The 14,178-nt window shown below is 47.8% G+C and overlaps 6 protein-coding genes across 6 annotated transcripts; 3 read left to right on the forward strand and 3 right to left on the reverse strand.

Moving 5' to 3' along the window:
* Positions 1–212: 212 nt before the first annotated feature.
* On the forward strand, positions 213–2,592 carry N7519_004817 (Zn(II)2Cys6 transcription factor domain-containing protein; the record flags this gene model as incomplete). The annotated part of the gene is made up of 5 exons (XM_057291593.1): positions 213–269; positions 325–492; positions 547–1,085; positions 1,141–1,620; positions 1,674–2,592. The coding sequence occupies 5 exons, from the start codon at positions 213–215 to the stop codon at positions 2,590–2,592; spliced, it is 2,163 nt and encodes a 720-aa protein (XP_057152795.1).
* A 538-nt stretch (positions 2,593–3,130) lies between these two features.
* Positions 3,131–5,010, reverse strand: N7519_004818 (putative MFS multidrug transporter; the record flags this gene model as incomplete). Its single annotated transcript, XM_057291594.1, has 5 exons — positions 3,131–3,396; positions 3,447–3,576; positions 3,636–3,748; positions 3,798–3,922; positions 3,971–5,010. The coding sequence occupies 5 exons, from the start codon at positions 5,008–5,010 to the stop codon at positions 3,131–3,133; spliced, it is 1,674 nt and encodes a 557-aa protein (XP_057152796.1).
* Positions 5,011–7,283: 2,273 nt separating this feature from the next.
* N7519_004819 (uncharacterized protein) lies at positions 7,284–7,642 on the reverse strand (the record flags this gene model as incomplete). Its single annotated transcript, XM_057291595.1, has 3 exons — positions 7,284–7,304; positions 7,355–7,472; positions 7,500–7,642. Coding segments are annotated over 3 exons (282 nt in total), but the record flags the coding sequence as incomplete, so codon positions are not given.
* Positions 7,643–8,854: 1,212 nt separating this feature from the next.
* Positions 8,855–9,796, reverse strand: N7519_004820 (uncharacterized protein; the record flags this gene model as incomplete). The annotated part of the gene is made up of 1 exon (XM_057291596.1): positions 8,855–9,796. One exon carries the CDS (start codon positions 9,794–9,796, stop codon positions 8,855–8,857), a length of 942 nt encoding a protein of 313 aa, XP_057152798.1.
* A 288-nt stretch (positions 9,797–10,084) lies between these two features.
* N7519_004821 (uncharacterized protein) lies at positions 10,085–11,427 on the forward strand (the record flags this gene model as incomplete). Its single annotated transcript, XM_057291597.1, has 3 exons — positions 10,085–10,406; positions 10,460–11,060; positions 11,115–11,427. 3 exons carry the CDS (start codon positions 10,085–10,087, stop codon positions 11,425–11,427), a joined length of 1,236 nt encoding a protein of 411 aa, XP_057152799.1.
* Positions 11,428–11,904: 477 nt separating this feature from the next.
* Positions 11,905–13,692, forward strand: N7519_004822 (uncharacterized protein; the record flags this gene model as incomplete). Its single annotated transcript, XM_057291598.1, has 3 exons — positions 11,905–12,006; positions 12,065–12,559; positions 12,616–13,692. 3 exons carry the CDS (start codon positions 11,905–11,907, stop codon positions 13,690–13,692), a joined length of 1,674 nt encoding a protein of 557 aa, XP_057152800.1.
* Between the last annotated feature and the right edge of the window lie 486 nt (positions 13,693–14,178).

Below are 14,178 nucleotides of genomic sequence, written 5' to 3' on the forward strand. Positions count from 1 at the left end.
CCTTCACACCTGAGGTGGATGGAGCGGGCCAAGGACGCATCTTGCATCATTCATTCTAGATTTCTTGCCCTCGAATAGCATCTTCACCTGATGTATTTTCGAAATGTGAAGTAACTCCGTGTGGTATAAAGACGCAAAGTGGAGCTTCCCCAATGCCCTCAAAGAGTTGAGCACGAAGCCGTAGAGATCGCTATACTGGCACGAAACCCACAATGCCTGGGGTGCCATCTAACAAGGCTTGCGAGCGTTGCAAAAAGAGGCATCTCAAAGTTAGTTTCACTAAATCTGAATATGGCTTTGATAATCGTTGCTAATCTGTGGCAGTGTGATGAGACTCGCCCTCATTGTCGGCGGTGCACCACCGCCGGGGTAGAATGCCCGGGATATGTTCAAACCCGCAAATTCATCGATCAAGGAGCCACAGTAAGGCGCCGTTATGCTCCATATCAGGAGCCTCATTCAAAGCCAGGCTCTGCATTCAATTCAAGTAAAGTAGGTCAAACCTGCCAGCTATCATTCTGCCCAGACACTTATGCTTTCTGATAGGACCCCACAGAGCTGGTTTCAGACGCAACGCAGCCAAAAGGCTCGCAAGTAGGACCTAACGAGCAGGTGTTGCAATGCAACCAACGTCAAGAGCAAATTAATCCTGCTATTCCCTTCCAGATGGGGGAGACGAGGTTAGGCTCAAGAGATGACCCGATGATAGTAGAGATGTCTGACCCTTCTAGTCGGTCAGAGGTTGCTACGGGGAGTACACAGCAAACAAATGTGCATGCCCCAGAAAGCCCAGCTATCTCTATTCCCAATTCCCTCTCTGGCTTCGAGGAAGGCAGCGTATCTACAAGAAACGCGATCTATAAGTCAATTTCACCAACTGCGGCCACCAGCGGTTTCCCAACATTTGATAACACATACAACACAATTCCACATAAGCGCCCCGATTACCAAAGAGTCATCTCCGAGAGCTCATCGCATCGAAGTGAAAGAGATGAATTCCAAGATATCTTCTCGGAACTCATGACTGGATCTGAACACGAGATCGCGTTCCTCACTCGACATTACTCGGAGGTCATAGGTCCATGGTGCGTACAACTGTCATTTCTTTTTGCAGGTACAGTGTATTGATAATATAACCAGGTTGGATTTGTCGGATACTCAGAAATTCTTCACCGTCCATGCTCCTATTCGAGCGATCAACAATCTTTCCGTGAAGTACGCCATTGCAGCGCTAGCAGCAAAACACCTAGCTCGTTTGAAAGGGGTCAAGGCTTCCATTGGTGGGATGTTCACGAGCCCTGCGACTACCGAAACCTACCCAAATGCGACTCAAGTTGACTGGTTCCTCAAGGCTGCCAATTACTATTACCTGGCAGCTTCGGATTTAAATAACATAACGTCCGATGGCTATACCACTGTGTCCAGCTCGGCTATTTTGGAATCCCCGTTTGAGATACTTTGTCGATGGATCAACTCTGGTCAGACTCAAGCGAACATGAAACCTGCGAGTGAAGATCCGAACGACGTGGCAGTCATTCGAAAGACAGAGGATCTGTTGGCGACTGCTACGCTTCTTACCATGTACAGGCTTTTAGACATGCCTGGGGACGAGTGGCACATGTAAGACATCCTCGTTGGTGGTTGCTGTTTTATTACTAACACTTAGACCGCAGGCAACTTTCTCGCATTCGCCCTTTGTTTGATTCTCTTCTCAGTTTACACGTGGCAGCATCAGCCCTGTTCTCCCATGGCATTCAGGCTGCCTTTTGGAATTTCGCTCGCCAAGACTATCTCGGTTCTTACTTCACCCGCTCACCTACACACTTCGATCCAGAGAATCTGCCCCTCTGGCGGGCAGCAGGAATTTCAATCAATGGTCAGAAAGACTTCCATCTTATCCGGAATGGGTCAACTCTATCGCAGGAAGACCAAGCTGCTAATGGCTTGATCTGGCTTGTTGCCAAAGTCATCAACTTCCTCAGCAGGTCTAAACAGTTACAGCTCGCGCAGTGGACCGGATCACCGGCAGCTTCACCCGAAATCCAGGGCACAACAAACGCCGCTCAACTGCCTTATCCGGACACAGATACCTGGCTCAAACTATGCTTCGAATTCCAAACGTGGTTTGAAAATCTGCCCGAAACGTTCCGCTCTTCAGTGCGGATCGAACGCCCCAAGGATCTATCAAAGGCTGCTGAAGGGAGTTACTTGCCATTCCCTGAAATCTTCCATAGCTTGACAACCTGTGCTGCTGCCATGCAACATTACCATTTCGGGCGCATCGCATTATTGCTGAATCGTCCGGCAGATGTGATCAGTGCACCGTCTACGGCCTTTGACCGCTTACAAGGGTACCGGGAGGTCACGAAAGAGGTCGAGTTCCGTTCCCGTGAACTCAGCGGCATTGCATTGGGTCGCCCCCAGGGTGCAGTTCGCATATATATGGTCCCGCTTCTTGTCGCTGTCGGACAGTGTCTTGAAAATCCAGAGGAGCATCAGATTATTGTTGATCTGCTACGGGGCGTCGAAGCTGATTTGGGTTGGACTACTGAATATGCCATTCGGAAACTCCAGGATTCTTGGAATCAATGATTTTACTTGATTGTTTATACATAGAGGGCCACGAACTATACTGTATCTAACCATATACCTTTCACTTAATTTCAAAAAGTTTTGTGGGCTTTTGTGGGCAAAGTACACTTATTAGATACTGAAGAATATCGCCGCTTGCTTTATCGGAAATTATTTCCGCAGTGTTGGCTATGACATGACTAGGGCTTGATGAGATGATGCCATTCTTGTATCACGCATAAGTGTATGTAGCAAATACCAGAACATGTGAAAGCAGGTCCATTATAACATCTATCAAAACAATAAAATGAAAATAAAAACAGTTCCCTAATCTAGTCGTGATGAAGGCTTAACAGAAACCGAGAAGCACGAATAATGTCTCCATAAAACCAAAGAGAAGCTTTTTGATGCAACCGGTTCTTAAATCCTGTATCAATGAATGCATACTTTTCTTCCCGCCGTTCTGATGTGAGACTCAACTCAAGCCACGGTGAAACTAGACACATATACCATCTTCATGTTTCAATAGAATCGGTTCCGAAAACGTGTCAGACACCTTTCAGCCGGATCTGGTTCTGGTCTCCGACGAGGAACGTTCAGACAGATACCTTTCAACAGGATCTGGATCACCGGAACCACAGGAAGAAACCCTGCGGCCAGCCTCCTTTCTGTCGGAAGCCAAGTTCTGCGCGAATGGTGACAGTTCTCGAATCCTAGGACCTTTCCAATAGAATATGTATATTGGGATAGTGAATAGGATCGCCATGAATCCCAAGAAGGTGGAAGCCCATTCAAGGTTGTGTGTTGTACCCATGTTCATATACACTGTATGTCGCGGTTAGGTAATATTCTGTTGTAGGATCGTGATCACTTACTGGGCATTGAGTACATCGCTGCAATACCGGCCAAGAAATCACGCGCGAATCCGTTCCCTCCTGTGGCAGAGGCAGCATATGGACCATACGAGGCAATCATGTAGTCAATTGTGGCCATGTAAATGGCGTACTTAATCATGGAATAAGCTATCAGTGTTGTATCAAGGGAGGGGTCCGTTCTTGACTTACATTAGCAATAGCTATCAAAGTCGAGAAGATCATGGGCGCAATCCAATGGACATGGGGTGGACCAAGACTAGTCCATGCGAATCCAAACAGCCCAATTGTCAACAGAGGAGCCGCTGTTACTAGTGAGTAATGAGACCAGCGATCAAGCATGGGAATACGTACTCCAAAGCAACCAATAAAGACGAGCTTCGGGCTGAAGAGCATCTGGGTCTTTCTGTCTAATCTTGCAATGCCGATAAATCCATGGAATGAACGAAAAATAGGCAATGAAATAGCCCACCATAAGTCTGTATAATCATTAGAATTAACCTAAATTCAAGATCGTGCGTACTCACGGGAGGAATGCAAGTCCAGTTGTAATCGTAGTGAAGTTCCATTGCTTGTATACCGGCGTATACGACTGAAGGAAAGTGAAGATGAGTGAATCGCTGAAGCCGCTGAGCAGAGAGAGGCACAAGACGATAGGCTCGCGGACGAACATAACAAACGGGCGTATCCAAACCATGAAAACCCAACGGAAGGACATGCGAGTTTTCTTCAGCTCGTCACCACTCCATACCATATTCCCGTTTTTCCGTCTTCGCCTAGCTTCTCTAGTGACGAGGATGCTGCACCTGGTCTCTGGAATGAAGAAGTGTAATATTTGCACAAAGCCTCCGAGGATAAGCTGAATCCAGAAATTCCAGTGCCAGTCAAGGAAGGTTGCAACGAAGCCTCCAACAACTGGTGCAATGACGGATCCTGCCACGGAGGATAAAACAATGAAGGCCACGGCATATTGTTGGCCCTCTGGCTCCCACATGTCTGCTACCATGCCGAGCGTTACAGAACCACCGGCGGAGGACACGCCGCCGAGAATGCGGCCAATAATAATGGTGCCGAAGTTGGGAGCCAGAGCACAGGGGAGTTGCCAGATATTGACCAAAAGCAAGCTGAGCTGCATTATTGGCCATCGACCGAACTCTTCGCTGAAGGGCGCCCAAAACTCGCAGCCAAATGCGTAAGCGACCAGGAACGCCATCTGGCCAACACGTGCGGCCTGCTCTGAGATGCTGAAGTGCGCCGCGTACAGGGTGATGCTGCTGGCATAGAAACTGGCATTGAAGTTCATGGATGTTTGGACAGCAAAGATGACGGAGATGATACCCCATTTCTTCCACCAGGAAAAAGAATATCCTAGCTTGTCGTAGCACTCCCATTCTTTCAGTTCTTCTCTGTCTTTTCCATCGACAGCTCCATCTGCACCCTCTTTCTTTCGGCGGCTGGGCCTGGAGGCGCCCCCATGAGAATGGATATCACCATCACTGTCATATTGCTTCTCCACATCTCCGTCTGCCTGATCATGATTGGAGAAAGGGTCTTCGTGGTGGCTCATTGTAGCGAGGTATCTGACAAAAGCAATTCAAGGGCTCTCGGCGAAATAGCACCCAACAGGACAAGAACCGCCATTCTGGACAGACATAAACCGGGGCCCCGGAGCCTAATTAAATGCCTTTTGGGGTTTCCCAGGGCAATGCCAAGAGGCCATTACATCGACCCTATAGATATAACATCGGTGTTTCCGATTGGTCCGGGTGATCAACACAGTCTGGCTCGACCAAGCTTTACCAAGCTTCTTCGCGTGTTTCGTGGTGTGGAGGTGACATCCGGGGATCATGACTCGATCGATCATCATTAGGCTCATCGATCTTCTTCCCTCCACACTCTGGGGCATTGATAAGCCCCCGGCTGACAGGCCGCAATTATAATCCGACAACGCAGAGATGTTTGGGTCCAAATTTTTGAACCTTCTAAGGACAAGAAGATAATCGGTGAAATGGTCCGGAACATCCTCCGGCGCGGTACTACATATTCCTAATAAGGCTAACAAGAGGCCAATTTTGTTGGCGAAGCCGGGATAAAGGTCATGAATGACTAGAGAAGAAAGGTGTATGGAGAAAAGTCCTGGTAAACAGACCTCAGGCAGCCACGCATCTAAAAGCAAGACATAACTACTACTACTTAACATATGTGCAGCATTTCACAGCACAAAGTGATTACTCGGTGATTTACTGGCCGTGTTTAGTAAGTAGTCAAAAGATCCATGGGTCCATAGATTCTACCTGCGATTTCCTTACTGACAAAGTCCTATTACTTCCAAGGTTGTATTTGAGTATAAGCTAATGACTCCTAAACTACCACCCGTCTTCCCCCTATCAGAAACCAACATTTTTTCAGGCCATCGGCTGTTTGGCTTTCTTCTAGTGAGGCAAACTCCACTTACTACACAAGTGTGTGGAGATATACCGGATTTCGAAAAAGACTGTACTTATTCGATCACCCCAAACTGGGATATCGGAGTACATTGCAATAGAGGTACATGCAGACTGTAATCAACAGGGGTCTCTCTCGACGATATGTGGCTGGTACTAGTAGCTGGGCCCGCTAAGGCTTGGCTGCTTTGCCCGGAGTTGTTCCCGATTAGGAAATAGTGATCATTTCATGCATCACCATCTGATTAGATTATAATTTTATCAACTTTCAGCCTGTTTTAAACGAAATGCCCGGGTCTGAATGTATTGAAGAGCTGACAGGACTTGGTAGCGAGTGTTCCAGTTCTTGTTGGGTAGGGCAATAAAGCCGCCCTTGGAAGACTGATGTGGATGAGTGATAGCCTCATATAGTCAAAAGCAAACGCTCCATCAACTATCAGCTCGCATGGCTTAGTGGTAAAGCGCATGACTAGTAATCATGAGATCCTCGGTTCGACTCCGAGTGTGAGCATTTTTGACCTCCTTTTTTACACTCCAGGGCTCTATTTTTTGGATTATCATTGTGTCTCTTTGGCTTATAAACACTAACACGATTTGCTCATTATTATATAGTCAGTCGCCTATATAGAAAGCGGGTTGAGATTCAAAGCCCGACTTACGCACCACGAATACAAACTGTGAGCCCCGGTTAGGGCTCCATCATAAATTCCGATGCTGGTCGTTGTAGGTGCCTTCGTATAGGAATGTGAATACCGAAGCTATCATAGTTAAAAACTAGGCGATATGGAAAGTTCTGTAATATAGGTAGCAGGCCCTAGTGCTGGTTAGAAAGCTAAAAAGATAAATAGCTAAAGCAAAAAATGCTCACACTCGGAGTCGAACCGAGGATCTCATGATTACTAGTCATGCGCTTTACCACTAAGCCATGCGAGCTGTTTGATGAAAGGCCTCTCACATCTTTGCATACATAGACCTGATACCTGGACAAGCTCCTTTTGAGGTACTATCGAAGGTGCTTTCAAAGGTTCATAAACTAACCGCCTTTTTCCAAGGTTCTATCTAGGATGATGACCACTTGGTTTTATTCCTCTATCTGATTAATCAGTGGCAGAGGCCGCGTACGCCCGTCGACATAATTGTCTAAATATTTAAAATAATTACATAAATACGTTATAAACGCCGATTTTGATTGTGTGCCTAGTAGGACACCCCATGGTCGTCAACCTTCAGGGATTCTCTACCTAGACAGTATCGCCGGGGCCTAGTTTTCTTAGGTGGACTTATAGCGAAATGCACCTATCCCGTTACTCCGACGTACTACCGTAATAATATAGACCACCTATTATGGAGTGGGAAAATGATAGTAAATCCATGGTTTTGGCCTGCTCCTGGCTACTCACAAATGGTTCGGCGCAGCCTTTGTGAAAGGGAAGTTAAGGGGAGGAGGAAAAAAAAAGATAAGCTCACACGCGGAGTCGAACCACGGATCTCATGATTACAAGTCATGCGCTTTACCACTAAGCCATGCGAGCTGGTTCTTGTTGAAACTCGGACTGCTTGGTTACATATGTACAAACGGATAGCACTAAACAAGAAAATTAGAAAGACTCACAGCCAATCTGTGTCAAGAGTAGTTGAGATAGAGACAAAAAAATTGCTCACACTCGGAGTCGAACCGAGGATCTCATGATTACTAGTCATGCGCTTTACCACTAAGCCATGCGAGCTGATTGGTGGACCTGATCGATCTTTTGACTATATGAGGGAAAACAGTAGAAGGGTTTTGGATATAAGGAAAAACACTTAAGAGACCGAGCATCTCATGGTTACAAGTGATACGCTTTGCCGGGCTACATTTATTGAAGATTCTGTTCTTAGCGTACAGAGCCCACAGTGGGACCTCCGAAATATTGGGCTAAACCCAGGCAGTTAAACCCAACTTTATGGCACGTGACCTGGTCGAGGTTGGCAGTATATTATAGACAGGCGGTGCACATGTATATTGGGGACCACTCGGCTCTCCAGGGTTATATACAGGAATTAAGCGCCACGTCCCGTTGTGTTATGGGAACGGGCCAAAAAGCTCCCAGTCACCGAGAATCGTGGACACTAGTCTATTAAGCCATGGAAACATTGTGAGATCGCCGTAGTTTGGAAGAGTATGTATGATGCATTTAGAAAAAATGCAAAAAAAAAAATAATCTGAATGCTCACACCCGGGATTGAACCGGGGATCTCATGATTACGAGTCATGCGCTTTACCACTGAGCCATGCGAGCGTATATCGCACAATTTCTCGGTTCTATCATTTTTAAGGAGAAGACTGTATTTGGAGCATAAACTAACTATATAAACCAGGGGCCTTATTTACGTCTACAACAGAATGCAGAGCAGTTGAAACGCCTCAGATAAAACGTATTAATCGCCATCAGCTTCCCTTTCCACAACACGAGACCGATTTAATTGCCGAGAGGCGTGACCCCAAGGTAGGTAAAATAGTGTGTTAAACTATATATATATCCAGGGGCATGTCGTTCCTGATTCCTGTATGTATGGTTGTGTGTTTAAATTCAGACTTTTACATTCAGACTAAAATATATATATCAGCACTCGCACCGTCGCTACTGAATAATACACTACATATGTAAGTACCAAAGGAGTGCAGGGTCTATAAGTTCATCACCTCGTCGGTAGAGAAGAATAGGTTTGTCAAGCCGACCAACTTGAACATGTCGTTAATAGCAGTGTGGTGTCTCTGCACCGTCCCATTGTACTCGTATGGCAAGAAGTTCCGGGGATGGGCGGCCAAGTCTTCAGTCCATAAGATGGAATAGCTGGATTAAAGGCACCAAGATATGCAATGTGGAATGAGACACAGTTCAAAAAAGAAATATCTTAAATGGCATTTCGTGCTGTTGTAGCTGGTATCATTATGAAAATCGAATGCAACGCCCGCGTTAAAAACAATCAATCCTCATCCTCATCGGGGTCGTAGAGATCAAGGTCCAGCATCGCCTTGGGCTTTGGTTTCGGTGCTGGTGCTGGGACATGCGCCCGCGGCATTCCAGCGGCTGATGACCCGGCCTGAGCCGCAGCCCTTGCAGCCTCGCCCGCCTGCTTTGTGCTTTCCGCTGGTTCCACCGCTGCGGGCGGTTCTGCGGCCCCAAGACCCTCAGATTCGCGTAATAACCGCTCGACCTCCTTTTCGGGATCATCACCAGCAGAAAGCTGGATTTGACCCATCAATCCCATCCGTATCCGTTCCTCCATCGGGTAGGGCAGCATGTAGACCTGGCGCGTAACGTTCGCGGAATCGTCCAACCACTGCGTTGCGTTTTTGGTGACAGATGCTACTGGCTCGGCGCCCTCGTCTGTTGGTTGTTCTCCGTTCATTCCCGTCATCGTCACATCTTTGTCGGCGAGGGGTTTTCCTTGTTCTTGCCGTTTCACATCGCCTGTTGCGGCGTCGGCTGCTGCTTCGTGGTTGTATTTGCTGATGCGACGTGCAAAATCCAAGAGTAACCTGTAGTCAATCTCTTTGATTCCCCGCAGCAATGAGTTCTTTCCCCCAAGATCGTCATCGGAGTCAGAATCGAGATCGCTGTCGCTGTCACCGTTGTCCCCACAAGCTGTGCGGATCTCTTTCTCGAAGCCTTCAATGTCCCCCACGATGCCCTTGACTCGGTCCTCCAACTGCTGTGCCTCGTTTCGCAGTCGAAGGATCTTTGCGTGGTTTTCTTGGTGCTGTCGAAGGGTTTCAATGGCGGAGGTTAGCGCATCGTCCGAATCGAGCAGGGCGACAGCTGCTGCGGGGGCTCCTGCAGCAGTGGGAGAGGTTGTGAGGCTAGTCAGAAGAGCATTGAGTTTGGATTCGACATCAGTCAGGGCCGACTGGACAAGTGCGTTCATTGTTGGGTTGTGTTCTTGGAGAGCGGCAGCGCGTGGAAATGAAAGGGCCGAGCTCCGATGACAGGTCACGTGGATGGTACCATCTGGGATAAGCGCGACAATTGCAATAATTACATGAGTTTCTGATTTTCTAGGGTTTTGAAGTCTATGTATTGCACAGTTAAATATCGCCTTTGTCCTTGCTGGCGGTCCGAGTGGGGGTGACAGAGCCCGGGTATATAACGATCGCCCGGCCACTTGGGAACCCCTCCGGGTTTGCTCAACTTCTAACTTCTAGTTGACTGAAAAATGACCGAGTCAAGTTTGTCTTCCGCTCAAGTGGACTTGAGCCCTCATGTGACAATCCAGCCTCCTCTTTCTCGCTGTGGACACGGTCCAGGACTGATTCTCATTCGACCTCTTTGTTACGCGACATGTCAGCAGCAAAACAAGACGCTTGATCCAGAACCCCTCAAAAAATGGGCAGAGGAAAGCTTTACAGTGGCGCAGATTACCGTGGATGAGAAGTCTGCCATTGATATATCGTCTCTACGAGAGCTTCTTCAAGAAGCTGAGCGTGGCTTAACAGAGAGGCTAGAGTGCGACACGAAGGAGAAGCTTGGATTGATAGGTACTGAAGTGTTGACCCAGTTATTCAACTAGTCTCTACTGACCTTAGCTCAGTGTACGGATCAAAGGAAGATTATGCTCCCCAGTTTGAGGGCAGTCTGCAAGGTGCACTAGTTCAAGGCACAGCTCTGATCGCCGCAGTATTTTTCGATTCTTGGAACATTCCATTCTTCCAGTCAACCCTTTTCCAGCTGTCTAGCCCAATAAAAGGTGAGAAGAAGGAAGAGGAAGGAAAAACCACACACATATACTCCAACGTATCCGCTCCCAGCTTCATGATCCCCGGCCACCCCGATTTCAAGATATCGACAGCAGGAGTAGCTCACACGCGGAGTGTCGGATTTGTTAAAAAGCACATGGGCGGCCCATTTTTTGACCTTGAGAAGATCTGGGACGAGCACACGTATTATGAATTTGAAGTGCGCTCGGTCGAAAAGACAATGGCGACGATGGTCTCGGAGCCTTACGTGAACCATGTGCCAACTCTAACAGGAGGCATTGGACGAGCTCGTTTAAGTCACTTTTATCTCAATCACTTCATCTTCAACAACCCCGATGATACAGCCTTGGAGCTTATTAGTCGGACAGTCGGCACCGACCGTATTGTGGACGAGTTTATATTTGTCTTCACTCATGTGAAGGAGATAGACTGGATGTGAGTGTTTCCCTGTGATTGAATCGAGCAATCAACTAACATCTTCACCCTTAGGATCCCCGGAATTCCTCCTACGGGCAATCACGTTCGCGTTCCATTTACATCTGTAGTCAACATCCGCGGAGATCGCTTATTTCATGAACACATTGCATGGGACCAAGCAACAGTACTTGTGCAGCTGGGTCTATTACCCGAATATCTGCCTTTCCCATATGCACTGCCCGATGGATCTGTGCCAGCACATGGGAAACGGTTCGAGTACCGTGTGCCAGCAGCGGGCGCCGAGAGTGCCGCGAAACTCCAGAATGAGCATGAAGTGCCCTCTAACCAGATGTTCGAGTATAAGATCCGTGAGGTCAATGATTGAGGGATTAATTCAACTGTGGAATTAATGAAGTAAACCAATTCTAGGCAACAATGCATAATCGGAATCTCCGTCTGAATGTTGTTCTCGGAGTACCCCGCAAGTCTGTGCTCAACAATTCCATTCTGTGCCTTGTACGGAGCTCAACCCCGGATTTAGTATAGCGTTGATGGATTGAAAGACGAATCCTGGGGAATCTCATCTCTTATTGGTTTGTTATAAGCGATGTCACGCTTTGACATCATCACGCATTTCGCAGAAAAGGAACGCTGACCAGATTTCCCACATGGCTAAGCTTGGCTTACACTGATTGGCAGGGAAGTTTACTAGGTCAACTAGTATACACCTCTCGTTGTCCAGTGGATCATATACTCCACCTGGGTATCCGTAGACCTCCGGGTTCCCGGCATTAATATACAATAGAACACAGAAGATCTAAACGGCCTCCCCGCGTTTTTATTTTGCTGTTCTGGGGTCAAGATGGTCATCGTATTACTGCTGACGCTGGCTTCAGCGTGTCTGGCCTCCAAATTACCTGTGGTTGATCTGGGATATGAGCTACACCAAGCAATTTCATTCAATGTCAGCTAAGTCTTTTTCACATTCGGGATTTGAATTTATTATCTAACACTCGGAATAGAGCTCCCATGGCCTCTATAATTTCAGCAATATCCGCTATGCGGCACCTCCAGTTGGTGACCTGAGATTCCAGGCACCTATACTCCCAAATGAAAACAGAGAACACATCCAGAATGGCTCTGTGGGAAAGATATGCCCACAGGCAGCCCCATTGTGGTCGACAAACGTTCAACCGGCCTTCCTCTTGAGCTACTTCTATAACCAGTCCTTCTCTCAATCCACCAACATCTCTTCCTATGGGTACAAGGCGGCGGAGCAAGACCCACGCACCACTGAGGACTGTCTATTCCTTGACGTTGTTGTCCCCAAAGACATATTCGAACGTACAAAGAACAAAACCGCGGCATCTCGAAAGAACTTGGCACCGGTGCTGGTGTGGATCTATGGCGGAGGGTATGTGGGAGGAGACAAAAGTAGCTCGAACCCAACCGGGTTGATCCAGCGAAGCAGGCTGGGAAACAATGATGGGATTGTCTACGTCGCCTTGAATTATCGAGTAAGTCAGAACGATAACTCTAGGTTGGTGCCGTGAAAATGCTAATTTCGCTCCAGTTGGGTGCATTTGGCTGGCTTGGTGGTGACAGTATCACAGCCAATGGCACCGCCAACGCAGCACTCCACGATCAACGGTTTGCTCTTGACTGGGTATATAAGAATATTCACCTTTTCGGTGGAGACGCAACCCGGGTCACAGTTATGGGAGAGTCTGCCGGAGCAGGATCAATCCTTCATCAGATCACCGCCTATGGAGGCACACGGGGTGCTGCACCCTTCAAGCAAGCGATCTTGCAGAGCCCGGGCTGGGTCCCCGTCATTGGTGAAGAGCAACAAGAAGACACCCTGCAGCAGTTTTTAGGGATTCTCAATGTTAGCACGATCGAACAAGCCCGGAAATTGCCATCGGACAAATTGATCGCCGCCAATGCGTACCAAGTCGCGACCAAATCTCAGTGGGGACAGTTCACCTACGGGCCCGTTGTGGACGGCAGCTTCGTGCCTGCTCTGCCGGGGCAACTTTTGCTTCGAGACGATTTCGACCACAACTTGAACATCATGGTTGGCCATAACGCGAACGAAGGGTTGGTCTTTACTTCGCCCGACAGCGTTAACAGCACCGGTCTGGAAACTCAAATGAAGACCTTGTCACCGAATATTCCGACAAATGTGTCCGACTTTGTCTCGGATGTCCTCTATCCACCGGTCTACAACGGCTCCTATGGATACACCGACTCGGTCGCGCGCACGGCGCTCGTCATCTCCGATCTCATCTTCCAGTGCAATACCGATTATATCAATCGTGCTTTCTACAACGAGACCTATGCGTATAAGTTCAGCATACCACCCGCGCTACATGGACAGGATGTCTCGTACACTTTTTACAATAACGGGAGTGGTTCTTCGCCCTCGGGGGTTGCCAATGTGACTGTGGCGTTGGCCATGCAGGACTATTTCACTAGCTTTGTCCAGCATGGTGTGCCGAAGTCTCCACTGGCACCGGTTTTCAGAGAACATGGCCAGCATGCACGGCTCATGAACATTGGCAATCACACTATCCAGCCGACGCGAGACCTGACCAATAACCCACGCTGTCGGTTCTGGCAAAATGCGCCCTATTATAAGGAAACTTGAGCCTGTATGTTGTATTGTGTTATAGGTACGATGTACATATGATGTCTAGTAAATATGTGGGCAGGGTTTAAAGTGTCTGAGACAATTAAATGAGAATGACGAGATATCCTTCGCATACTACACCATCCACGTGTTACGTAGACGAGGCCGATTGGACTATGAATAAAGAAATAGTCTAACTAGGTAGCTAGGTACCTAGGTACCTAGGTAACTCTTCAGCATGATTCAGATGATTCATTCTGAGACAAAGGGTCTTAAAGTTTGAGGGAATTTGGCCTTCGGGACATTGTACTCGTATGTCAACCGCTTATATAGCCTAAAGGCTGGGGTTTCTTGGTTTGCCAAGATTTTCGAAGTTCTCGATGTTTTCTATCCTATCACATCCATGGAGGTCCACGCTAATAATTCCCCCATTGTTGGCAATGTTGGGGGCCGTGGATTTTCAGGGTCCAGTACGAGGTACATACGGAGGAAGGGACGGGACTT

The sequence above is a fragment of the Penicillium mononematosum genome (genome assembly GCF_028829835.1).
Source record: "Penicillium mononematosum strain IBT 11891 chromosome Unknown utg000002l:1.0-8112719.0:1.0-8118358.0, whole genome shotgun sequence".
Classification (NCBI taxonomy): domain Eukaryota; kingdom Fungi; phylum Ascomycota; class Eurotiomycetes; order Eurotiales; family Aspergillaceae; genus Penicillium; species Penicillium mononematosum.